The sequence below is a fragment of the Sturnira hondurensis genome, unplaced genomic scaffold (genome assembly GCF_014824575.4).
Source record: "Sturnira hondurensis isolate 20B ecotype Veracruz unplaced genomic scaffold, ASM1482457v3 Scaffold0007217, whole genome shotgun sequence".
Taxonomy (NCBI): domain Eukaryota; kingdom Metazoa; phylum Chordata; class Mammalia; order Chiroptera; family Phyllostomidae; genus Sturnira; species Sturnira hondurensis.
Genome location: NW_028079848.1, coordinates 2,200,624 through 2,227,751, shown reverse-complemented (window position 1 = coordinate 2,227,751; position 27,128 = coordinate 2,200,624). Strand labels below are relative to the sequence as shown.

At 50.8% G+C, this 27,128-nt stretch overlaps 1 protein-coding gene across 2 annotated transcripts in view; it reads right to left on the bottom strand.

Moving 5' to 3' along the window:
- Positions 1 to 27,128, bottom strand: part of PLPPR5 (phospholipid phosphatase related 5) — a 77,400-nt gene that overhangs the window by 40,285 nt on the left and 9,987 nt on the right. For both annotated transcript variants that reach the window (XM_037051354.1, XM_037051356.1), the window contains exons 2-3: positions 8,718 to 8,850; positions 5,361 to 5,611 (exon numbers count right to left, since the gene is read on the bottom strand). In XM_037051354.1, coding sequence (XP_036907249.1) covers positions 5,361 to 5,611; positions 8,718 to 8,850 — 384 coding nt within the window. The remainder of the gene's footprint in view (positions 1 to 5,360; positions 5,612 to 8,717; positions 8,851 to 27,128) is intronic.

Sequence of the window (27,128 nt, the reverse complement as noted above, 5' to 3'; positions counted from 1 at the left end):
AGTGAGACATCATTGTAAATAAGTATGAGGGCCAAGGACAGAAGAAGACGGGCAACAGCATGGGAAAGACGCGGGGCATCCCCATGCCCTCGATCATACGCTGCTTCCTGCGTAATAATAACTCTGCGTGCAGTTTAAACAATCGTACTTGTGCGGCTTCAAAGCAGCATGATTGCAGCTGTATTGGGGCAAACCATGGCGTAATGTCTGGGCCTCAGTTGGGCTGGGGAAGCATTAACGTGTCAGGTAGGAGATTAAAAAACACGGAGTTCGCCGAGGCGTGGGGGGAGGGGAAGGGGGGTCGACTATGACAGGGGTCCGAGGTAGTGAACTGTTGGGTCCAACAGGACTTTGTACACGCCCCCCGCCCCCCATAGCCTTAGCTGCAGGCTGCAGGACACATGTCAGTCACTCACGACAGCATGGCGGCACCAGCGGCCCTAGTGACAGCGCAGCGATCGCATTACGCTTGGGCACTCAGTAAATACTCCCGGCGCGTTTATCCAGTACACACCAATCGCGCCCTTGGGATCGAGCGCGCAGGCAGCTCGCGCGTGTTGGCACCAAAGGGAGGCTGGAGGCTCGGCTCTGGCGGGGATGGCGGCCGCGTCTCTGCGGCAGGGGAAGGCGACAGACCAAGGTGGCGCTGTTCTCACCCGCCCAGATTCTGCTCCTGCAGCTCAGTTCCTGAGAGGTCTCATGAATCAAGGGCAGGCGCTCCCCAAATCCCTGCGCCCTGGGACTGGGGGCCTGCAACTGGGTGGAAGGCCACTAAAGGAGGCCTACGGCCACCAGCAGGCTGTGGACTCATCCCAGGCCCTGGCAGCCCAGAGCATCACTGCTGAGCATGGCTCTTGTGCAGTTACAGAGGCCGCTGTGGGGAGTGAGAACGGCCCCTCGAAGGAGGAAGAGAGAAAAGCGATCTTCTTAGACCTTTTCGCTAATATCCCGGGGACAGACTGCAGTCCGCTGTTTAATGTCCACAAAATCATCCCATCCCAGTGTATTCAGGACTTTGCTCTGCCTCCCACCTGTGCATGGGGTGGACACTATCCCTGCCCCCCACCCATCTGGGCGGCCTTGAGATCCAGCGATGGGGATGATGGACAGGGTGTGGGCTGTGCCCTCCTGGAAGGCAGCTCTGTGACCCTGTTGGGAGAACGAGGTGCCCACAGGCCTCCTGAGGACCCAGGGACATGGAGTGCAGCCCTGGAGAGAGGCAGGAGTCGGCCCCCAGGAAAACCAGGTCGCCACCCCCTGGCACACCCTCCCCCATCCCCGGAATCCGGAGACTGACGCCTTGGGCTGAGCTTCAGGGTGGTTTCTTAAGTAGCGACGGTTAAGGGAGACGGGCTGAGGACTGTAGCTGACCCTTCCTTTTTTCTCTCTCTCTCTTTTTAAGTTTTCAGAAAATCTAAGGTCAGAAGTAGGAGTGACCCAAAGAGATCATTTTATTTGTTTCAATCATAGATAAGATTAATCATTGGAAAGTCACCAAACATTATTCCTCGTTCTCAACTTTGATGTTTATCTTACTTTAATTAAGGGTGGAAAAAAACTTTATTCATTTTATATGAAAAAGAAATAGCAAAAGCTGCCCTGGCTGGTATAGCTCAGTGGATTGAGCATGGGCCTGCGAACCAGAGGATCACGGCTCAATTCCCAGTCAGGGCACATGCCTGGGTTGCAGGCTGGTTCCCTACAGGCCAACTCCCAGCAGGGGATGCACGAAAGGCAACCATACATTGATATTTCTCTCCCTCTCTCCTTGCCCTCTTAAGATAAATAAATAAATATAAAATCTTTTTAAAATCTGCTCTACAAATTAATAAATACTAAAAAAAGAAATAGCAAAAGCTAAGTTTAATTATTATTCTAATGCAACTAACACTGAATTATAAATATAATGGTTAGGGGTTAAATAACCTTCAGAATATTTTTCCTGGAAAACCAATAGTTCTTGCAAAAACAGGCATAGGGATATTTTTTCCCCTAAACGTTCTCAGTAAAAGAAAGCAACTCTGATGAAATTATCCTCAAACCTTTAATTAAAGCCAAATGCTAAGGGAAAGTTCAAGGTCCTTCATTTTATTTACTAATCCACAAAGAGAAAAGCATCTGAAAAAATATCCCTCTTTTCTTATTCACACACTTCATAATCAGGCTCATTCATTGTTATGTATGTGTTTACAGGTGTCCGTAACGCCCACACCACATTTAGCAAACATATCTCTACCTAAATTTAGCAGTACGCCTGCTTCCCCAGAGAGTGCTGGCAATATGGTACTCTCCCCTGTTTACCTGCTTATCAAATCCTGGCAAGCATTTCATGAGGCCTCGTAAGTCTGAAATACCCCAACGTTCCTATTAGAAAGTTTTCCCAAGGTGTCCCTGGTGAGGCTGGGAAGAAAGACGTGTGTATCTAGGTCCGCACATCCGAGCGCACCCTGCGGGGGGGGGGGCCCGCGTTTGCAGCGGAGCGCTACCGCGTTGCCATAGCAGCCACCCACACTCACAGACTCACAGGGTGGCGGAGAAGAGAAAAGCAGTCAGCACGGAACAGAGTCTATTGTTACAAAGACAGCAGTTCCGTTCGTGTAATTACAGGCAGGAAGCCTGCCTTGTCCTCTCACCGCGGTCTAATGACAGGAGATTTCTGGGCGTTGGAGTGTTCCTGAGTGTTTCTTCTCTGAACACAGCTGTGAGCGGAACCTTGGGCTTTGACCTTCAGGGACACTGAGGTTATGCGGGAGCAGGAGGAATCCACCTGACCACGCACACGCTGGCGCTGATTGATTTAATGAGCCCCTCTCTGGAACGTTCGAAATCACTGTGGCCAGGGCAATTTGTGATTCTTTGGGTCTGGGTGCAGCAGTAGGGCCTACTTCAAGGAGCTGTTATGACTCATTGAGTTGGTACAAGTAATACATTATTATGAAAATAATACAGGATAAATGTTAATAATTCATAAATAAAAAGCAGTACGTTATAAATTTAGCAACAGGGCAACACGTAGTGCCTGACACATAGTTAATGCTCAGTAAGTGTCATTATTATTGTTATTACAAACATCTCCAAGTCTTGATGACAGAGTAGAATGGTGTGGCTTAAAATGGGGATGTTTCTTATATAAATGCCAGCAAGTAAGCTGCCGAAACAAATGCTGGCAGACCAGAAGCAAGACAAGTTATTTCGCCCTGGCTGGTGTGGCTCAGTGGGTTGAGCTCCAGCCTGCAAACCACAGGGTCACTGGTTGGTCCCAGTCAGGGCACATGCCTGGGTCAAGGGCCAGGTCCCCAGTAGGGGGCGTGCAAGAGGCAAGCACACATTGATGTTTCTCTCTCTCTCTTTTTCCCCTCCTTTGCCCTCTCTCTAAAAATAAATAAAATCTTTTCAAAAAAGATGTTAAGGTTTCTCCAGGGCAGAAAAGGCTGCTGCCCTCTCCCACAGCGATGCCTTCGAAAGCACCCTTTCGGCAGAATGAAAGGGCCAGGCTTCCACGACAGCAGCACCCTCACCACCGCTGGCACACCTGGCCACACAATGAGGTCTGTCACCTCCAGAGCTAAGGGAAGCATGTAACTGTTCAGGGGATCGGACAGTATTTGGGAGTCAGTCTCACGCCATTGGCTCGATCCCAAAGGCGCACGTAGATCCTTTTGCCATTCATACCCACACATGCATACGAACATGAGGGTGAGACGTGAGGACAACGAATGAAAACCGTTTAGGGTTTTCAATTCCCCGAAGCTGTAAGTCTGCATTGGCGGACTGAGCGGTTCTTCCATCCCAGGGGAGGCGGAACGCGGAGTCCAGCCGTGGAGCGGACAGGAGAGAGCCTGCCTGGACCGCAGGTTTCCCGGGCAGTCTCCCCGCGTCAAGCAGAGAGTGGAGCTGACGGGCTAGAGCAACACTGGGGGCTGGAGGGACAGGGACCGGAGCGCACACAAGACCAGAGACTGCAGGCGAGAGGGTGGGCGGGGAGGGGTTTGACCCTCTGATCTCCACAGAGGTCCTTATCTTACTTGCCTGTGGTCTTTTATTTGTTCAAGTTTATTAAGTGCATTGGGGGACATTGATGGAATACAGCACTCAGGTGTGCAATTCTATAACACAGCACGTGTAGACTGCATTGTGTGTGCACCGCCCTAAGTCAAGTCTTCTTCCAACCCCATATATTTGGCCCCCTTTGCCCTCCTTGTCCTCCCCCAGCCCCCATTTCTTATGATTTTTTTTTTTTGTTAAAAGTCCAGGCAGTGAGGCATGGAATTAGTTTGGCTTAAAAACCATTGGCATGTTAAAATGCACATACGTCTGATCTCTAAAGGTACCTGCCATTATGAACGTGACGTGCCAGGCTACCTGCGCCCTCCTAAGTGGTCCCCTGTTCAGGAACCTGGGCTCCCAGGCTCGGGCAGAGGTGTCCCAGGTGAATCCTCTCTGTTTGGAGAGGTCGCCTGACAGGACGGCAGTGGGAACGCCAGAAACGTTTCCACCATCTAACAGCTTTTGGAGGGTAAGAATAATTCATGAGAAATGCATCGAATTTGGTCTCAGGTCAGTCCTGAGGCCTCTCGTCCACGAGTGCAAAGCAGCAGGAAGGAGCTCGTGGCTCAGAAAAGAGAGCCCCCAAGACACCGAAAATCTCCGAACTTCGCACTGCAGCTTTGGGAAGGCCCACGGAGCTCGTGCTTCAGCCCCAGAGCTGCAAGGCAGGCAGATCCTGGCGGCACAGGGACAGGCGGAAGACAGCACTGCCCTCCTTCTCAGCCTGCAGACCAGCAAGGCGCTGCCCTGCACCTTCCCCCCGATGGTGCTGAGACAGCGAGCGCCCCGGGGCCTGACTCTCACGGACACAATGGAGACAACTCACAAGTCCAGGAAAAACAGGACACAGAGGGACAGTTTGGTTAGGCCTACAAGAAAATATGACAACATGGTCGCCTATTATGATATAGTCACCAATAACCGGAGCTCTTGCTAGAAAGAGAGCGGCCCCTTTCTCAGCCCCAGCAGAGAACATCGGACGGAGCCTGTGCAAACAGCACAGAGGCCTGGGTGGGTCTCCTAATGGTGCTGTTACCAGTTTATGGGGACTGCGACCGGACAAATTTGTTCCCAGACAGCCCTCCTTTATATTAAGACGAACGTATTCTCAAATAGAAATGCTCATGGCTGTATTTTTTTAGTATAACCAACTGCCCACACGTAACCTCCTGAAAGTCAAGCAGCTTCGTTTTATTCAAAGCACAAATAGCTATTATTCAGCCTCAATCGAATGGCCTACAGGAAGCGGCTAATGGGACGGCCACCCAGGGAGAGTGGCGGGCGGGCGAGGAGCAGCCGCAGGTGGCCCTTACCGTCAGGTACATGGCCGCGTAGACGCTGAGGGCCGCCTCCTTGGAGGGGAAGGTCTTCCGGGCCCTGGTGATGAGGTCGGGGTTGCCGGTGCAGGCCTCCGCCCCGCTGATGAACTGCGTCAGCTGCTGGCAGCCCAGCGCCGTGTAGTTGGGCTTGCACAGGGCCAGGAAGTGCGGGGCCAGGTTCCCGGTCACCACCTGCCCGGCGTTCACGAAGATGTCAGTGGCGAACAGGCCGAACGTGTAGATTCCTGGAAGAGAGCACACCGTTGGCACGCTCTGGCGTCTTGGATTTCAGTTCACGGTGAACCAACAAGGAAATATTCAGAGAAGTGTGACATGGTCATTCCTCCCCCCCATCCTTGTCCAGGGCCTGCCCTGGCTCTCCCGAGTGTGCTGGGGGGTGTCTCCTTATGCAGTGTGACGACCTGCCCGCCACGGGCCACATGCCTATTCATGGCAGGTGTAGAAGACCCAAGATAAAAGAAGATATATGGTAAGCCTGTGTTTGGAGAATGCCATTTTTAACTGGAGCCAGGTTCTCTCCAGAGGGATGGGTCTGTCCCCTTCTGCTAACGTGAGCAGTCTTTATTTCCCCCCCATTTTAAAAACAGTCTTTAATGCCACCGATGTACAGCGAAGCAGTGGCCTCCCTTTGATGGCGCCTCTCAAACCCACTCGGGCTGAAATGAACGCTGTGGGCGGTGCCCATGAGCAGGCCAACCCAGTGCCGACAGTCTTCATTTGAATGTCACGCAAAACCTTGCCTTCAGAAACACGCTTTCAAAAGCCAGCCACTTCCTGCCACCTTATCTTCTATGAACTGAATTTGAAGTTGCCCAATTTGGGGCAATTTAGTAAGCAATAGGGCAATCAAAATGATGTTTTCAGTGATCTTCACAGTATGAAAACTTACTTTCTCTAGTTACCTAAAGATACAAAGTTAAGTATGTGGATTTTTCCCCCTCCCTTTTCTGAGGAACTCACCAGGGTACTCAAACACACACAAAAAAACATTTTCTAAACGCAATGTCATTGGTCATTGCTGTCAAAACCTGCCTTTCTACTTAGGTAGGGTCCATAAATTCAATTCTCTGTCACCCTTTTCAGGTAAACTCTAGATATAACCTTCAAAAATGTGGTAACCAATGTAAAGAAATCCATTCTTTCACAACTTGGGGAAACTCAATAACATTCATCAGGACATTTTAAAACGACACCAAAATAATACTTCCTAAGCAACTGGTTTATTAAAAAGTCATACAATTCTATCATAATAATTAGATGCTTTTCTTCTTAGTCATATATTTCTGGGTTGCTTATTTCCTAAGCCTGTAGGTAATCACTGGCTATTTTGGAAGAAACCACCAGGAAAGTTGCACAGGGTTCAATAATTCTGGCATCAGAGGCACGGCCACCCTTTCAACGTTCAAAATATTATTTAAGAGGATGATTGTCATACACACAAACCAGCACATAGCAAACTTCTGAGTATAAAACAACAATGAAACAAAGACCTGAGTTCTCTCTTTATCTGAAAAGTGGAAAAGGAAGTAATTAAAGCCCTTTCTTTACATCTTACCAGCCTTCCATGAGTCATACAAGTGAATGTTAACAAAAGCAGACATTTAGGAGAGGCAAGGAACCGAAGAGGAAGAAAGCCAATACACTGCGTGCGTACCCCAACTCTCCTCCCAAACACCGTGGCCTCGGCCAGAACCTACATGGCAAGGCTCCACACTGAGACCAAGATGTCCTCATTCCCTTTAGCCAAATCTTTCTCTTAATCTGGTGTCACTGGTTTTTCTGTTTACAGTGAGATATCTGATGAGGATAGGGAAATAGCTCAGCATCAGTCAAGTTCCCAAATATGCTTTGTAATGAAAATGGCAGCGGATCAGGGTCCCAGCCAGTGCCGTCTGCCTGCAAGATGCTTGTTCAGACTCGACGGCACACACATGTCCTCTGTGCGGGCGTCTGGAACAGAGAGCCACGAGAAGCAGTGTCCAGCCATGCACTTGTGTCCTGCCTATAAGCTTCCCGCTTTATGACGGCAAACTAGGAAACCGCGTCACGGTGAGCAAGAGAACAAGAGACAAATGGAGCGCCCCTCGACGGTTCAAAAAGTCACGTAAGTAAGGGACACGGGGAGTATCGGAAACCCACGAAATGCGTGCCGTGTCTCATTTAGAAATACGGCTGCAGATGCGGGAAGAGCATTTTTACTGACCGAGGCATAATCTGGTTTACCTGACGGTGTCTACGAAAGTGTGGACCCCATCATTCTTAGTGTCGAGGGCTTCTTTTCTAATTAAACGGCTCTTCTGCAAAGATGAGCCAAGAACACAGGGCTGTTGCATGTGAAAAAAAAAACCCTTTCAAAGTTTCACATGAAAGTTCTCCCTTCAACGGCATCAACGATGGCTTTGGAGATACGTAACTTGATGGCAATAAAAAGAGCATTCTGAGATGAGAAGGTCTTTCGTCTTCAGAGAGATTTAAAGGCAAGGATGTTTGATCAGTCTGTGAGTGGGTTTATATACAGATTAGGTGATTTACGCACCAGAACGAAAAATCTCCATCTTGATCCCACTGACGGGAGACAGAGACGGAAGGGCGACGGTCTCCTTAATCTTAACACTGATCAGAATGTATATTAAATACACATAAAGAGAGACACACTTTTATCTGCTAACTGCAGGAAGTCATAATTTATATTAACTTTATTGTGTCTGTTTAAAATATTTGTCTTGGACAAGTCCCTGCTGAATTGAGATGATTTTCAATAATTCATCGGTGTTCACACACTCTAGTGCAGGATCTGAGACTGAAAGGTAAAGTATCAGCGAATCCTGTCTTCGAATAAAATCACCAATACATTCTGGTGGACTTAAAATAAAAAGGCAAAAAAAAAACCCCCTTAGAAGTTGTATATGGGGTATGACATACGGCGATTAACGATTACTTCTCTCACTTGCCAAGCTATTTTCCCATGCTTCGTGAGTTCCAACAAGCTAACAAGATTACCGCTTCTCCCCACAAGCCCAGTAAATCGTTTCTTCTAATTATCTTTTACATTTGAATTATCTTCAAAATTTCTAGTTTCTTAAAAAACATTCAGCGTCTACGTGTGGTGTTCTTTCTTCCTTAAAGCGATGTGAGAGTGGCAACTAACATGGAACTTCACATCAGTTGGAGAAATTAGTATGCCACGTTTATTTTTAAAACTAAATCGAGACAGCTCAGAGAAAATGTAACCTAATATTTGCATGCAGTTAAAATGCTGGCCATTTGCAAGGCTCGCTCCCGCACGGACACAGCGCCAGCAACAACACAAACAATTCAGGGAACACGTACCAAGAAATCTCACAGTTCTCCGCACCAGCGGGTTTATGTAGCAACAGTCTCCGGTGAAAATAGTTTTCTCCTGGTTTTCAAAATCCCTGGTGGCCAGTTGCAGGCAAAACACAGCAGTCTCTCCAACTATTATCTTGCAAGAAAATAAAAGGTTAAAGAACATTAGAATTGAACCAGTGTAAAGGCAGGATATTTCATTTTTTTTAAAAAAAGGGAGGTTTTTTGAGGGTAACGATCTTAGGGTTACACCGAACCCCATTTGTTACCCACACCCTGTTATTGTAACCGTACCCCTTGTATGTAATCCATGTTTCTCTCAATGCAAGGGACCACGAACTGATAAGGTATGAATACAGGTGAACCATAACCCCTTCGTTCTGTAAAAAACCCTTAAAAAGGAAATCAACAAAGGGTCTCTGCTTTAAGGAAGCTCTCACCTGTCCTTGGGGTGTAACTGCACCCTCTGTTTTATTTTGAAGTGATTGTCTCTTGCTTAAATTTCATTCTGCCCTAGAAATCAGAACACTTTTCAAGAATAGCAGAAGCTAAGTTCAAGTTCAGAGCTACTCTGACAACAGCCCCTGCCTGGGAGCTTCTAAGCTTACCCTCTGACTCTTCCAGGTCCAGCCAGGTGAGCCCCCAGGTACCCCTCGGTCTTCACCACATGCTGGCATTCCTATAGTTTTGAGGGGACGGTGTTGGGGCACAGAGCTCACCCTAAGAGCTCACCCTTGACACAGAGGCACAGAGCTCACCCTTGACATCTCCTGGGGCCCCCGGTCTTAGAGGACTGAGCAGGGACAAAGAACGCCCTGACGCTTGGGCACACGCGCCAGCCTTCCTTCCCACAAAGACCGAGAGCTCCTCTCATTGCCCTTTCTGATTCTGCTGCGATTTCTCTCCGATTCTGGTTTCCATGAAATGTCTTCCTGTGCCTCTGCAGACTTGGGTTCTCACGGGGCCTCGAAGGCCTGGTGACTTGGTCATTTTGGCTCCAGTATCAGGAAGAGGTTCTTAATCTGGCGTCACCAGACGTCACTTCCCTGGGAGTTGCAAAGCCGCTCCTGGAGAGGCACATAGTGGGTCTGCTTCCTCCCTTGGGAGTGAGGCAAGCTGGCACGGAGGGGAGGGGCAGCACAAAGCACAGGAGCCAAGGATGGGAAGGTCAAGCGCTCTGCACCTCACAGTTTTCCTTGGTAAGATGCCCTTTCTTCTGCAAACTGATAGATAGAAGCTGTTTCCAGAGAGCTGGGGTGATGGCAGTGTTCCCTGAGCTTTCCTGAGGCCCCCCGCCCGTGCCTCCCCACCCCAAGTTCTGGCACAGTCTGCTGTCCACGAGGTGGAGGGGGGATGTGGGAAGGAACCTGTGCCCAGCAGGGAGACGGGAGACTCAGCGGCTTCCTACAGGAAGATGGGGAAGGGCGCTTCTTCCCCCCTCAGCAAAACTCTCCACTCTCGGGGCTTCAGAGAAAAAGTGGGGTGGGGGGAGATCCCACTAGGAGGAGAGGAAGCGCAGGGCTGTCCACGTTCTGTGCACGTCCTGCACCTGCCCTCCCGCTCCCTTCTCCGGGGCTCACAAACCTCGCCCCAGCCCTCACTGGCTCTGCCTGGGAGGAGGCCCTGCAGGAAGCCCTCACGGCCCCCTGAGGATGGTCGCCTGTCTATCCAGTTTCCATAACACACCGGCGGGCGTGGACGGCGGTGAGATGCCCACCCCCCACAGCTCCCCCCACCTCCCCCTGGCCTGGGCTGCGTAGGAGCAGTGGCACCTCCTGGGGTCCCCGCTGCAACCGGACAGTCTTCGCCCTTGGAGGCGAGAGCCGGGCTCCCGAAGCTCAGTCAAGTGGGAGCCCTGCGTTCCACAGCCCCCCAAACTGGGGCCCCCGTCCCCTACCACACGCCGGCTTCTCTCCGAGCCACACTGCAGTACGCTCCACGGAACTCGGGTTGACACTGGGAAGCCCCTCGAGCCCTCACTTGCTCACCAGGCTAGACCCGCACACCCCCATTCCCTTCCCAAATGCCCCCCAGGCCTCCCTCCCATCTCCGAGGACAGATGTGGCAGGCGGTCCCAAGTCTTATTTGTCACTCCGTTTGGCAGTGAGTACAGGCCCCATTGTACCAGGTGGACACCCTGGGTCCTCAAGTGTAAATTTATCCAGTTGCTCTCATACCTCACGTCTCACACCCTGACCCTGCGGCCTCTGTGTCCCTTCATGACAAAGTTACAACGTTTTTCCAGGAAGGTAAAATCACTGTAGACTTTCATCAAATGTCCAACCCAACCAAAGAGCTTTGTTTTCTTTGATAGACACCCAATTCGACATTCCTCTCCCCCCGCCCCCACCCCCCAGCTGGTGGTGACTCAGAGACACCCATCATCCCTGGTTTGAAATGGGCATGAGAAAACCACTGCAGACGGGCTGGGGACAGAGTGAGGAACCAGTGTCCGAACCCGAGGCAGCCCATCTCTGGAACCCACACTCTTGCCCTTGCCCTGTGACTAGCAGTGGTGAAGACTGGAGGTGTGTGACCACCAGGAGGCCCCGTGTGACCAGGAGAGCACAGTGTTAGCGAAGCAATGGAGTAAAAGGCCGCTTGGATACAAGGACGGGAGGCCAAGAACCGGATTTGTTCCTCCAAGTGAAGGTCTGCAGAGTTGGAACGACTCCCGTTAAACACGGCTTGCAGGGGAGAAGACCCCCATGAAACTGTCACCCCAGCTACTGGGTGGGACAAGCTCATTGAATCGTTTTTCAATTATGAAGGGAGTGTGTCCATTTTTTTAAAAAAAATTTATGTATTTATTTTCAGAGAGAGAGAGGAAGGGAGGGAGAAAGAGAGGGAGAGAAACATCGATGTGCGCTTGCCTCTTGAGCTCCCCCTACTGGACACCTGGCCTGCCACCCAGGCATGTGCCCTGACTGGGAATCAAACTGGTGACCCTTTGGTTCACAGGCCGGTGCTCAATCCACTGAGCCACAGGAGCCAGGGCTGTATGTCCAATTGAAAATGCTCTGTCGGTCACAGTTCTCACATGTGGTCCCCAGACTGGCAACCTCAGTAGCACCGGGGAGCTCGAAGGACATGCAAACTCTCAGAGCCTGTTCCAGACCTACCGATGCACAAACCCTGGGCCTGGGGCCCAGCCACCTGTGTCACCGAGCCCTCCCAGCTCTCTACAGGATGTTCCCAGGGGTCTAACACTGCTGATTCAAACAATTTAAATTTGTCAGGAATTTTTAAAAGAGATTTCTGGACGTTTATTTGAACAAATAATTATCGAGTAAATTGTACCACGCAAAGAGCTACCGAGGCACCGTGATGAAGGGTAACAATACAGGAGAGGTTAAATAGAACCTAAAAAGAAAAGCAATCCAATACGCTCACTTTCCAGATGTTTTATTTTTCATCCTCACTGGGGAATATTTTTAGTGATTTAGAGAGAGGAAGGGGGAGAGGAAGAGAGAGAGAGAAACATCAGTGTGAGAAACATTGATGAGTTGCCTGCCTCACACGTCCCGACTGGGGATTGAACCTGCGCCCTTTGGTATAGGGAATGACGCTCCAGTCAGCTGAGCCAGCTGGCCAAGGCTCCAGATGTTTCAGGTAAGACTTGGAAGAAGGAAGGACCCTGATGAGCTACCTGATGCTTCGCACCTGGCAGCTCTCGCCCGTCTTCAGGCTCAGCATCCACTTCTCTTCTCACCGCAGCTGAGACACAAGGAACCATGAGAAATACTTACAACGTCCTTGGCATCCACGCACAGATATTTCTGGTGAATGGATACAGAGGGCGTGAGATTAGGGCTGAGGGCCGAAGGAGGCCCGTGACCAACCACGGTGTTCCCTTCTGCCCCTCTTGCAGAGAAGGACTGTCCCCTTCAGCCCCGTCTAAGCAGGGTGGTGGGCCAGGGGTCGACATTGCGGGCCCTACGCCCAGCGAGCACAGGGTGGAGCGGTAGCACCTGGTGCCTCTGCTCCAAGCCCCGAGTGGGGCAAACTGGGAGGGTGACGTCTGGCACCTGGTGGTGGAGGTCGCACCTGGGCTTCACCTCTTACGAGCTGAGTGACCTTAGCTAAGACATGACTTCTCTCTGCCTCCAGGTCCTTGTCTATAAAGTCATGATATTAGAAGTGATGCCGCCATGGGCTATTGTAGGGATTCAGGGCATCGACTGCTCTTTGAGAGCAGTAGAGAGGAAGCACTGCGCCCGTATGGGCCACCATTACATGGCCTCGCAGGGTCTGCCCCTCTCAGATCTGCGATGGGTTAGTACTTGGGCGAAGGGAATCCGGGGTGCCTGGGATACGGTAGAAAGCAGTTTGTGGAGGGCGGGGCAGGGGGGCAGCACAAGGACACGGAAAAAGGAAGTACAGTCTGTCTCCCAACACAGCAGCTTGGCAAGCAACGGGCATCCTTTTCTTTGCCTTTTAATAATGAGAAGGCTGCGAAAATGATTTCAAAACTTCTTTCCTAACGAAAATAAATGCTGCTCATTAAACTTTACATGACCGTCATCCTTCGCCCCACCATTCATATAAATGTAGTGAAACCGAAGCTGCAAGAGAAGAGGAAGAGCACTGTCATACAAACTCATTTGGCAGGCTTGCAGGGGTTTAAAAAATTTTTAATACAGAAGATCAAATGCTCCATGTTCATAAATCTCCTGTAGGGCAGAAATGTTATAATGTCCTCGTCATTCCTCAAGAGAGCTAACTCATAATTAATAAAAGCTTAATAATTAATAAAAGTATACAGGCTATTAGCTCGCTTTCCAGCTCTTCTAAAATGCATGTTCAAATTAACTTTTTTCTCCTGTTCTTTATCAACAATAAAACAGCGGTTTGAGCCCTGGCCAGGTGGCTCAGTTAGCTGGAGCGTCGTCCCGTACAACGAAAGGTTGTAGGTTTGACTCTCGGTCAGGGCACAGACCTAGGTTTCGGGTTCGATCCCTGGTCAGGGTGTATACGGAAGGCAACCGATCAGTGTTTCTCCCCCTTGCCTCTCTTCTTCCCTTTCTCTTTCTCTAAAATCAACAAAGCTATCCTCAGGTGAGGATTTGGAAAAAAAGGCAGCATGATTACATTTAAATATTCCTCGGGACTTTGAAATAATGGAGTTTTCAGCAACGAGTCTTGGAAGCCCAAGCAATAATTAAATATCCCTATGTCAACAGGATAAGCGTTGGGTTCCCCACCCCTCAGGGGGTGGGGGTGGGAAGGTGATCACTGGTCAAAAAAAAAATCAGCTCAAAATGACAAAGTCTAAACCTTCTTAGAGATTCACATTATTAGCACATCAGCATGCGTCATTTCTAGGTGCCCCAATACAGCGTTATTTTGCTGTGTTCACTTTATAGACAAGTACACAGAGGACAGAGACACGGTATAACTTATCCAAGGCCATTCAGCTAATCACTCTTAAAGCCAGGACGCCACTCCATGCCGTCCCGTTCAACTGTTCAACTTGACACGGCCACGCTTCGTTCTTTCGCTTTATTTTAGGAAGGCAAGTCTAGCAGTTAAAAGCTTTCTCGTGCGAACTGCCTCACGCACGGAGGAGTGTGATTTCCTCCCAGTTGGCTTGCCCGCGTGGCCAAAGGCATGACAGTCCATTAAAAAAAACCATTAACACGACTGCCAGCGCTTTCTAAACCGACTTGACCTAGGAATCCAGGCTGCAGGGGCGGTCCTCAATGTGCAGCGGAGTTTGTGTCCCGGAAACTCTAGGGATGGCGAGGTAAAGCCAACGTCTTCTTGCTTTTCAGAGGAGAGAAATTCACCTTTAGGAAGGACTCGAGAGTAGAGCTTTTTACGGTAGTTGCATAAAAGAATCGGGACTCCTCAAAAGGAAAAGGAACGCGGAGCGAGGCTTAACGCGATCGAGTGTCACCCCTCCCCGGTTGTGAGGAAGAGGAGAGAGGGTGTTTAAACCCAAAGAGAGCAAGGATGCACTCACTCACACAGGGAACGGGGAGGCTTGGCCTCTGAGAGGCGTCACAGGTGAGAAAGGAAACGGCATTTAAGCAAAGTCTGGAGCTGTAGCCGTGGTGGCCGGGGAGGGCAGTGGGGTTTGCCTGGCCCTCCTGCTCTGAGGCTGAGAGAGAGCGTCGCTCTCTCCTCTCGAACAGACGACCCAGACTTCCCACGCGGGACCTCCTGGGTCATCTGGCGGCCACGGATCTCAGGAGAACCACCAGGGACCCCTTCCTCACGGCGGGGCCGCTCACCACCGTCATCTCCTAACAGACAGGAATTTTTTTATCTCTTTAGGTTTTCTCATTCCCAAAAATCTGTGTCGCGGTGTGACTGAGATTTCCCCTGTACCAAAATAGAAGATCGTGTTGGACAACGGGGCCTGAGTTATTCTGGCCACCTCCAACTGCCCTACCTGCCTCAGGGGAACGCACATTGAATAGGCTCCATCTGTGATATCCTCCCCCCGCCGCGCCCCCCCCCTCCCAAAACGCTGTCCCTTTTGAGAAAATAGGCTTTTGATGTGCCAGCAGCTGCCTGGGGAAAAGCACAAGGTGTGTTCCCTGCAAACGCAAACCCATCACCCTGGTCTCTCCCGGGTGGGGGGGGGGGCACCTTCTTCCAGTTCCCTGGGCTTCCATTTCTCTCCACGTTAAGCAGACTGCCACGGCACATGTCTTCTAAGGCCATTCCTCTTCTCCCGGAAGAAGAAGAAAAAAAAAAAGACTAGACATTTGAAGGACTTTATTTTTAAAACACTTCCCCGGGAAGAGTAAACGTTGATTGCGAGGAAATCCTTCCATTTTACCGAGTCATTAAAAATGTTGGATGAAGACGCACAAAGACAAGCATGATGGGGACCCAAAAATAAACGAAAGAGCTGAGACTCGGAACAGGAACTCATTTTGCAGTCTGGCCTCATTTACACTGGGTGTAAGTGTGGCTTCCCAGCGTACAGCTCACAGCGCGTTAGGGAAAGGTACAATTACGGTTTCAGTGTGAACCCTACCAGTTCCGACTCGGTCGGTGTACTTATTAAGCGAGCCAATTTAAGAACAGGAAATGTACCTAGAGAACGGAGTACTTATTCTCCCAAATGCCTTTAGCTTACGCTTCTGATAAATGCATATTTATTATATAAATGCATAAATATGTGTCCTGTGTTGTCATCTTTAAGTGACACATACCAGGGAGCACGGCCAGCTACTGTTCTCTATACACCTACATATGCTAATTTGACTGGGTCCTCGCGACCCCCCTGTGAGGTGGGTATTATTATCTCTTTTTATGGATGAGGAAATCGGGGACAGATGGGTCGTTTTCCCAAGTTCACAGCTAGTCAGTGGCAGCCCTGAGAGTGGGAGCCCAGCAAGTGTGATTCCAGTGTTAATGTCATGTTCATTCACCACCAAAGACGGCTGAAGGGACAGAGTCAACGCACTTTATAAAATGCACATGAATGGTTGGTCACTCACCGTCAGACTTGGCGTTAGAATATTTTTTTTTTATTTTGCTTTGGTTTAGGAAGAAGAATCTAGCAAGTTAAAGCGTTGTCATCTGACCTTCTGCACTGAGGAAGAGAACTTCCCCAGTTCTGGCTTTTCGGCGTGAAGCACACGGATAGGAGAATCTGTTCGTCCTTGTTTAAAAAAAGCCAGACGACCGAGGCTCACAGATCAGATGTTGAAACGAACAGCTAGTTTCTCAAAGGAAGAGCAGAGGGCAGAGCCTGCGTGGGTGCAGGGCGCATGCAGGGCTCCCCTTCAAATGGAAACACTAACGCCTGCGATGTCTCCCCACCTTATTTTTAGAATCAGCCTGTTACCCCCAAATGTCACTGGTGTTGAGGCAGTTTGGTGGCCATTTCAAGTATATTAACAGGACGTTCAGTTTTTAGAAAATAAAAAAGATAGCCTGGCTGGTATGGCTCAGTGGATTGAGTGGGAGCCTGAGAATCAAAGGGTTGCTGGTTCGATTCCCAGTCAGGGCATATTCCTGGGTTTCAGGCAGGTCCCCAGTAGAGGGCACACTCGAGAGGCAACTGATTCTGTTTCTCTCTCTCTCTCTCTCTCCATACCCCTCTCTCTAAAAATAAATAAACAATTAAAATCTTTTTAAAAATTAAGAAAAGATAAAACTTTGAAGAGAAGTTATAAATTCATATTCTTTTTCAAAAGAATACTGATTAAGTAGTGATTTGCATAATTTCAATACTAGAGGCCTCTGGTACTGACATAAAAGTCGTTCTATTGATTTGACTCACCCAGGGAAAAAGAAAATATGACTTTGAAGTCCACTATTTCTTTCACATGTAATTTACGGAGTTTCATTTTCCGACCACTGTTCCCTGTAAGGTTCGGATTAATGTTATTATCGTTGTTGTTTAGAGAGAGGGAAAGGAGGGAGGAAGAGAGGGAGACAAACATCAATGCGAGAGGGAAACATCTTTTGACTACCTTCCGTAGGCACCCTGGCCAGGGACTGAACCTGTAACCAGCGCCTGTGTCCCGACCAGGGGTCAAACCCGCAACCTCTCACTTTCTGGGACGGTGCCCAACCCACTGGGCCACACGGGCCAGGGCTGGATTAACTCTCAATGTACTAGACCATCCATGTAAAAAACTGCCCTCGGATAAGACTCCTTGATGTTTTTACTCGGAAGGAATTCAATTGTATCTCTTCCTTCAGAAAATGTGTTCCCCTGTCCGTGCCACGCACAGTCTCCGATTCTGCTTCTCCTTGAATCCTATTTAGCGGGCTGTCAAAATATTTAGAGTCATCACATCTCCGTTAGGGAGCATGGTGCTGGAGACAGGAAATGCCCACTGTGAGCCCTCTGGCTCTGCCGCTGCCGAGGGTCAGGACTGAGCGGTGATTATTAGCAAGGAAGGGCTCGGAAGCCGCCTTCCTTGGCTCTGTTCTTTCTGTTTCATTCAGAAATCAGGTGAGTCTCTCTCCTCCTTCTTATTACCTGTTAACAGCACTGGCTCCTTCTCCTGTGGGCCCTGGGGTGCTGGGCCCCCCGGGGTCTCGCTGCTGGGCCCACCCTTTGTTGCAGACTGCTGACCACACTTCAGGAGGTGGAGCCAGTCCTCACAGGCAGCGCCCCGCACTAACTGTGGCTCCCAGCACCCTGGCTTCTACCTCTGACCTCCCGCAAAGGGTCATGGGAGCTGCTGGGCCTGACCAGACGCTGGGTGGGAAGGTGGGGGCCCGGGGGGGGGGTGTTCCTCTCACTGGCAACAGAGAAGAAGACCGCCCAGGGAGCAGTCTCTTTTTTCAAGCTCCCCTGAGTGCTATAGCACAGTTCAAAATCGCAACCTTTTGACTTACAGCTTATTGTATTTCACAATCGGCAGACATTTTGAGAATTCTGCAATTTAGTAGCAAAGGGTGCAAGTATAATAGATCATTGAAACCCTACGAACATTGGCGCTCCATGAATATCTATCTGACTGGATGAATCCAGGAGTGGATGAATATAGGACTCAAACACTTGAAAAAAGATTTTCCTTCCAAAAGCAACAAGAAAAACAATTCTGCTTAATGAGCAATTCCGAGTACAGTTTGCTGGCCAGCAGTTTTAGATGTCTATTAAAACCTCAATCAAGTGCTCTTTCAAAATCTTAATTATAATCTCCCCATCTGAACCTCAGCAAAATAGTATTGAAATGAACCTGTTATGGGCTTGAGTACCGATCATTTTAAAGGTTGAGTTAAATATCAGTACAGTCACACCTCAGTCCTTGTCATCTTCGGAACTCATCAAATCCAGTACTCACTCGTCACATGTTGACGAGAAAAAAAAAATTTCAGCACTCGGCACTTGCTCGGGACTCGTCGGTTTTGGCACTCAGTTCCGGAACGAACTCACAAGTACCTCGAGGTACCACTGCATTAATAATTCATGATGTAATTAGAATATTCAAATGAATTAAAATTCTTCAGTCCTGAAATAAAACCAAACCCCTATTTAATACACACTGATTGAACCCAAACTTACAGGCAGCAGACACTGTGGTTTGCCCATGTTAACCATCCCTCTTGCTCACAGAGCCTTGAATTTGCTCAGTTACTGACCTTCTCCACGGCTGTGATCTTAAGGAGAGTCGGGGCCGGCCCCGTCCCCAAAGGATGCAAGATTCGTCAAGTCCTGACGGCCCCGTGCATGGCAGAGGTAGGCCTGGGCGTGTTGTGACTTTGCGCCCAGGGAAGAATGAGGAGACTTTTGCTGGGGGATGGGCGCTTCCAAAGAGGGGCTCCTGCTTTTGAAAGGAGACTGGCTGGAGAGACCTGTTGCTAGACATCGTCCTGTTTGCACGTGATTTCTGGAACAAGGGGCCACTGTGCCGTCATGAGGGGAGCTGGCCAAGAGCGCAGAGCTCACGTGGGTCACGGGAGCCTGCTTCCTTCCCGTGTCCCCAGACCTGAAGCTCAGCCCTGGCTGGTCTCTGTAAACCCTGAGCTTGGACGCGTTCCCACAGCCAGGCCAGCTCTGCGGTGCAGCACCGTGGATCGGCGGCCAGCATGGCTTGGACGCTGCGGCCCGCATTGGACTGGGAGAGGTGCACAGTGCATTCCTGAAACGCGGTTCCGCTGTGTGCCTCGTCTCTGCCAGCTGGCCCCTGTCCCTGAGTCCCTGCCTTGCTCATCCATTTAGCACCCCGGTCCCTCTAAGAACCAGGCTGTCGGGTCCATTTGCCTTCCAGGCACTGGAGTTCGGTTAGCCCGAGGTGGTGCCTGTGGCCCTACTGGGCTTCGGATCTTCCTAACGCCCAGCAGCTCCCCGGTACCTGGGCTGTGCTCTGCCCAGAACCAGGACGTGCCTCCAGGAGGCTGACTTGCCCAGAACACCCGCGCCCTGAGACACCACCAGACCCAGCCCACGCTCTGCTGCGACCGCCGCCCAGAGCCCCTGGGGGCAACTTCTGCTCCCGTGTCCATGCCCAGCTCCACGTGACTTGGTTCACTCCTTCCGTCCTCAGGTAGGTCTCTGCCCGCCCTGTCCTGGCCCTTCTCCCAGGGTTTCCTACCCACCTCACCCCCACAGAGAGCATCCAGGCGGGCAGGGCACAGGTCCCCCAAAATAAAGGACAGCAGAGTCTGCTCTGTCTCCTCCGTTAATTGCTAAGCATTTACTTGGCCGGCACGTCTNTCCTGAAACGCGGTTCCGCTGTGTGCCTCGTCTCTGCCAGCTGGCCCCTGTCCCTGAGTCCCTGCCTTGCTCATCCATTTAGCACCCCGGTCCCTCTAAGAACCAGGCTGTCGGGTCCATTTGCCTTCCAGGCACTGGAGTTCGGTTAGCCCGAGGTGGTGCCTGTGGCCCTACCGAGCCTCTTCCTAACGCCCAGCAGCTCCCCGGTACCTGGGCTGTGCTCTGCCCAGAACCAGGACGTGCCTCCAGGAGGCTAACTTGCCCAGAACACCCGCGCCCTGAGACACCACCAGACCCAGCCCACGCTCTGCTGTGACCGCCGCCCAGAGCCCCTGGGGGCAACTTCTGCTCCCGTGTCCCTGCCCAGCTCCACGTGACTTGGTTCACTCCTTCCGTCCTCAGGTAGGTCTCTGCCCGCCCTGTCCTGACCCTTCTCCCAGGGTTTCCTACCCACCTCACCCCCGCAGAGAGCATCCAGGCGGGCAGGGCACAGGTCCCCCAGAATAAAGGACAGCAGAGTCTGCTCTGTCTCCTCCGTTAATTGCTGAGCATTTACTTGGCCGGCACGTCTGACCGATTTCCTAAGGCAGAGATGCGTCGTCACACCTGAGGGGAGCTTGAGAATTCTCTCCCTGTGTCTTTCTTATGGTGCCTTGGTCTTTGCAAGGTCAAAGGCTCTGTGAGGGACACTCCCGCAAACAGCTGAGCCGAAGTGCATTTGTGGGTGCAGTAAATGAGCACACAGCAAACTCTGGGGCGGGGCGGGGGCGTTTTAGGGAGATTTGGGGACAGGGAAGAGAGCTCGGCTGGGTGGATTCTCAAGCTGAGTAGCTGCCCTACAAGTGAATGGAGTGAGCTGTGACAAATGTAGAATCTCATGGGGACACGGAGCCATACCTCCCCACGCTCGCATAAATCTGTGTGCCTCAGAATTCGGGCCGCTGCCAACTCATTCATATACTAAAAACTTTATTCCTGTTCCGTATCCTGGCACAGAACAGCCTCCTCCTTTACAGCCCGATGAGGATCCGCAAGCCCTCACATTTCCCTGATCTCCCATCCCCTTACCGGGGATCTTACAGCGACTGGGAATAATTTGGGGAACGCAGCAACGGCAAAAGAAGACAGGACGAGGCGGTGAAACGCGAATGAACCCCACATGATGTTCTGGGAAGGAACGGACGCCCAGCTTTTCTTTCCCCTCCCTCCTATTTAGTGTTCTCCCTGGTCTAGCTGTTTTCTCCTACGTGGGAACGCCCACGAGACATCAATTCTTCTGGTTGTTTATTCCCACTCAATATCGTCTTGGTTCCCCAGCCGGGTATGTTTATAGCATCACACCCGCCTCACCAGGCTTTGCTGTCCGTCCGTGTTCCATTTTCCTCGGGCATCTCGGCGATCTGACTTCTTCCCAGGGAATTTCTATCCCGCCCCAGGAACCTGTTCTCTCTCTCTCTCCGACTTGCTTCCATCACACATTAGTTACAGCGCCCTCTCCTCGCCTGTTCCCAGCTCTTTGGCGCCTGTACGAATTCCCTGGCACAGCAAAGAGACGAGGTGAAGGCCAGGTCCCTGGCCAGGTCCCTGCGTGTCACCAGGCCACAGGGCGGTGTAGAAAGATTGGGTCTGGGAGCCAGGAAGACCTCTGGTTTCAAACTACTCAACCTCATGCAAGTCAGTAAACATTTTTTTGAGGCCCAGCTTCTTCTTTTGCAAAAGGGGGGTGATAATACTGAATAATAGAACTGGTGTGAAAGTGAACTGAACGACCCCTCCCCCCCACCCGGCATTATTAATCTGTTCAAGAGCACTGGCTTCTATGCAGTCACCATCTACTACGAGGAAACTGAGGATCGGTGAGGTCAAGGAACCAGCCCCCCATCACACTAACTAGCAGCAGATCTGGGGTCCACACCAGAGAAGTCTGATCCCAAATCTACCACAACACATAGTTCTTTTTCTCTTCCAAGTCCAAACACACCCGCCCCTCACAGAAGCCCCCCGGCCCTGAGCCTCATTCTCTGGACGCCCCCTCGATGGCCTGCATTCACCCTGCTTAGTCTCGTCACAGGGCTACCCAGCATCTCACTCCGTCCTCCTGAACACGGCACCCAGTGAGAGGGGGCCTGCCAAGCCCCAGGCACCTTCTAGTGCCGGGGTGGGTTTCCAAGGCATCTGCGTTATTTCTGCACGAGGCTGGACCCCCAAGGCCAGCAGAGCCCTGCTCACACATCTTCACGCCGGCCGCGAAGACCTTTGCAAGCAGGGATTTAAAACGCCAGGGACAGATCCAAACCCAACCTCCTCCCTGCCAGTGTTCTGGCCGCAAGGCTGTGAGCGAATCANTGGACCCCCAAGGCCAGCAGAGCCCTGCTCACACATCTTCACGCCGGCCGCGAAGACCTTTGCAAGCAGGGATTTAAAACGCCAGGGACAGATCCAAACCCAACCTCTGCCCTGCCAGTGTTCTGGCCGCAAGGCTGTGAGCGAATCACATTTTACTGAGCCTGCCCTTTATCGTGTGTGAATGACTCTACCACCTGGTTCACCTGACTGGTGAGCGGTTCTGCGGGTGGCAGAGCTTTACTCAGCTGCCAGGGGGCCCTCGGCTCCGTTGCTGACGTCTCCGTTCCGGTCTTGGTTGTTTGGTTGACGGGCACAGGAATGGGTGTCTGGCAGGGCACTGCGGCTGGAGTCGGAAGTCGGGTTCCATACCCAGGCCTGCTTAATCCTATTCCCTCACAGCTGCTGGTCAGACTCAGCCCCGGACTGACGCCTGCTGGGAAGGCCTGGTCTGGGCTGCTGGGGAGGGGACGCTGCAGTGGACAGGCCCTGCTCTGTCCCCGCTGTCCCCACACAGCCCGCTGGGCCTTCCTCAGGTGCGCCTCCTTCCACGTCGCCACCTCTGCGCTTCTTCCCAACAGCCCCGCTCTGTGTCCCCATTCCCAACCGTGACCCTGGCTCAGCGCCGGTCTCTGATGGCCGAGTGACAGTCTATTTGAGCTGCGTGCCTGCCAGACGCCTGCCTGCCCACACGCCGAGCTGCCATCCTCACTTGGGCTTATCTGCCTTAAATGCCCCACCAGCTCCCCAGTCTCTGGGACCAAAGCCACGCCAGGTGGCAGGGCTGCCCCAGGTCCCTTTTTTGTCGGGAAAACAAAAACCTACGAGTTTGGTCTCTCTGAGTCTCCCACCTATCTCTCCCTGGCCCCGAATTTCCACACCTGGCCGGCGTATGCGTTGCCAAAGCCTCGGCTGCCTTAGCGCCCGTGGTTCCTTCTTGCCGCCTCCTGGCACACACTTTCCTTTGCAACCCGTGATGTGTTTTCTCACCCGAATTTTCTTAAGGTCTCCCAGCCGAGTGTGATGGAAGGCAGGAGCACATTCCCATCACAAAATGTATGCAAATTGAATTAATCCGACCAAAGCTTGTTTGTGTAAAAGCCTGTCTTAGGTACTCTTTAAAGTCACTTCCCATGAATGGAAATCTTAATTAGAGGGCTAAATTTAGAACTGCCAGAGCAGCCTGCAAGAAAACCAAGCACATTTAATCCTTAATACCATAAACTGGAAAACTGGAGTCGCACCCACCGGGAAGAGCCCTGTTCTGCTCCACGCACATTTCAATCCACACTTTCTGGAAGCGCTGCAATATCGTGTCCCCAGATTTCTAGGGCAACATGCAGGTGCATTTCCCTTTCATTTCCAACGTATAACGAGGACACTGAAGACATTTATTACACAGGTGAGCGCACCTGTTACGCTAATTAGAAAATGCAAGTCAAGCCCTGGCTGGGTGGCTCAGTTGGTTGGAGCATCATCCCATGAACCAAAAGATCGCTGGTTTGACTCCCAGTCAGAACACATACTTGGGCTGTGGGTTCGATCCCCGGCCAGAGTGCATGCATACAGGAGGCAGCCGATTAGTGTATCTCTCTCACCCTGATGTTCCTCCCTCCCTCCATCTCTCTCTATTTCTCTCTCTCCCCCTCTCTCTCTTCCCCTGTCCCTAAAATCAATAAACCTGTCCTGGAGTAAGGATTACAAATGGAAATAAAATGCAAGTCAAGACGACCTAATTATAGAAGGGAAACATAGCAAGAATAACGAAAATATCCTTGCCAATTTGAATCTCAATGGTGTGCACGTGAACTTTCATAACCGTACAAATATTGACCTGTTAGCATTGCTCATGTTGCAAATAATGGTTTAAAATCATACATGTCACCGGATTCACTTCTTAGTAACTATCTAATTGAAAGTTGATTTCACGGTGATGTTTTCATTCTAAAAAATGTAAGTTCTCCAGAACACACTTAGCAGAATCCCCCCATGAGGAATACTGGTAGGTGCCTTAAGACTCCACAAGATTCTAACAGGTTCCTTTAGCTCAGTGACTTAGAATCAGTCTCAGTGATGGGGTCACTTTTGCAAGCCAACGACATGTCGATACCCGACTCTGCAGACAGAGAAAGTGAGCCTCAGAAGTTAGACTGTGTCACACAGGTTCCCCTCCACGCGCTGGGAAGGGGGCTCTGACTTCCACCCACCAGGTGCGATGGATTTTCTGCAAAACTGCTTTATGTTCTGAACCTAATTACTTCTGTGCTGCCCACCGCCCCATTCCAGACATTCCAGGAGGCCCGTCAACCCGGGACGGGGTCTCTTTGCTTGGCACACCCTCCCTGGCTTCCTTGACTAGCCAATGTCACCTGCTCTCAGGAGCCTTCTCTCCATCATCCCTTCTCCCGCCCTCCTCACCCCTCGCCAATGCCCATTCCGTGCCCCTCTGTCGGGGTTAGGACATTTGAGTTCCGTGGGGGGAATCCTCTCTCCCCTCTTTGAATACGCAGGACCCATTACACAGACAAAGCCTTGTCCAGGGAGGGCAATTTAATTCACACCCATCTGCTAAGGTGAGGTGCTGAGATGCACCTGTGTGCTGGTTCGCCCCCATCGGGAAATCCAGAATGTCCACGAACGGTGTCCGTGCCCCGTTTTCCCAGTTCCTCCCGAAGTTGACGGGGGTTGTGAGGCATCTGCCCACCCAAGCAGCCCTGAGTCGTTCCTGACTCATCGATGTCGTTCGGTAAAGCACCCCTAATTCTGATCGCTCCCTGAGGACGGAAACGCTCCTCCAAACCAGTTCCATGCACTGACTCAAATGTTGCAACTCTCAGTCTAGGATTACTAACGAGAAGGTGCAGAGCATGACTCAGAGACCCCCAGTGGCAACGAAGTCATGATTCATCTCGTTGAGAGACGCCGCAAGCCCTCAGTCCTCCTCCAGGACACCGGATGAGTTTTCTGACCTACCAGGTACCTAGGTTTCAGATGTGACATGGCTGGGCAGTTGGACTTGCAATGCAGAAAGGAAAATGCTGTGCTTTAAATCGCCTGGCGTGTTGGAAAAACTAGGAATGAAATATAGGAAATGTCTGGGGAAATGGTGGTTACAAAGGGAAAATTCGATGTTTTTAAAGGTTTTCAAAACAAAATGATAGGTGTCTGAAAAATGGCCCATTTGAAGTAGATACGCTTTATTTTGAAGTACATTTTATAAAACACTAGGTGGGTGCACATGGGGAAACTATTTGAAATCGGGGATGACTGGGAAATAAGCAAAACATTAAAGACTTGGGTTTTTGGAAAATAATTTGGACTTACTTTACGACCTAAGTATCTGTGAATGGGCAGTACACCTAAATATATTTTACCGTGAAAAATAACATTTACTCATATGCCTGGGAAATTAATAACAGTCTTCAAAGAACAAAAAAGAGCCCTGGCTGGTGTAGCTCAGTGGATTGAGCGTTGGCCTGTGAACTACACAATCGCGGTTCGATTCCCAGTCAGGGCACCTGCCTGGGTTGCAGGCCAGTTCCCAGCAGGGGACTCACGAGAGGCAACCATACATTGATATTTCTCTCCTTCTCTCCTTCCCTTCCCCTCTAAAAGATAAATAAATAAAAAATGTTTAAAAAAACATACAGAGAGTTACTTAGATCCACCACTTAAAAGGCGCCTATTAGGCACTAAGTGGAAGCGAGAAGCAAAGATGTGTGAGCCACGATTGCTGGTTTATAGGAATATGTACTATGTCAAAGGCCACAACACCTGTACGCAATCAACTACCATGCATCACCACGTGGTTCGCCACACGGTGCATGCTGCATGCAGTTGCAAACGCTGTAATAATAATCTGATTGCAAGAGGGCCGGGCCCACTAGAAGAGGTTGCTTAGAGTTTCGTCTTCAGGACTAAAAGCCCCATCAGCTTCGGTGGAAGGAAAATGCCACAGCCTCTTAGCAAGGGCTGCTGGGTCATGGGAGGGGACAGTGCAGGTCCCTGTGCAGTGCCTTGTCTACTTGAAAAGAATTGACCTACTCCCTTTACAGATGGTGGCTTTCTCCCAGCTCCAAGGCTAATGCATTAAGGGGGGTAAAAAACACAGTATGCAAAACTCCTGCTCCAGTTGCCGGGGTGAGTACACGCGAAATGCACGGCTATGGGCATCCCTGCCTTATGCACACAGAACTGTCTGATGAAGTCGGATGTGCGCAGCCTGCCCCGAGGCCGGGGCCAAACCCACGCCACAGAAAGACGGAGACTCTAAGATTCAAGAGAGGAAGAAGCGGAGAACTGAAAAATTAACTCCATACGTTGAGAAACCATCCAGGTTGTTTCCTGTGGCTTCGAAAGGTGAGAGACGGGCACATGAGCGCAGAGTCGGAGAGATTCTAGTTCACCGCCAGGCACAGTGTCCTAACAGAGAGACGGTCTTCTGAGCAGGAGGGGCTGCCGTGACAGTCTCCGGCCGGTTGGAAAGAGTCTAAACCACCCTACCCCCGGACCATAAAGCCCCTGGACTTTCTCTGGCTCTCGAAGGTAAGTAAACGTCAGAGCAAGGTGGAAAGCTGCGGTCACCTGCTTGCCGGGCCCCCAACTGACTGTCCCTTTTACTTGTTTGCTTTAATTTCAGATCACCACGAAACCCGCAGAGACGACATTTACTGCCAATCCTCTACACTCACTATTTCCAAAAAAACAAGGTGTTTTAGGGCTACCTTTCCTTCACTTTGTCTTGCTAGCTCCCCGCCCACCCCTGTGGCCGCCTTTCTCTTCATGGTGAGTACCTGGGGCAAGAGGAAAAGACAAGTATTCAAAAGGAGGTCTACAGGAAAGCCAGGTCACGGTTGCATAGAAGCTCCAGGGAAGAGTTACCAGAGAGGTAGGATTGGAGGCCTGCGTTAATGGAGGGGGGGGGGCGTCTGAAT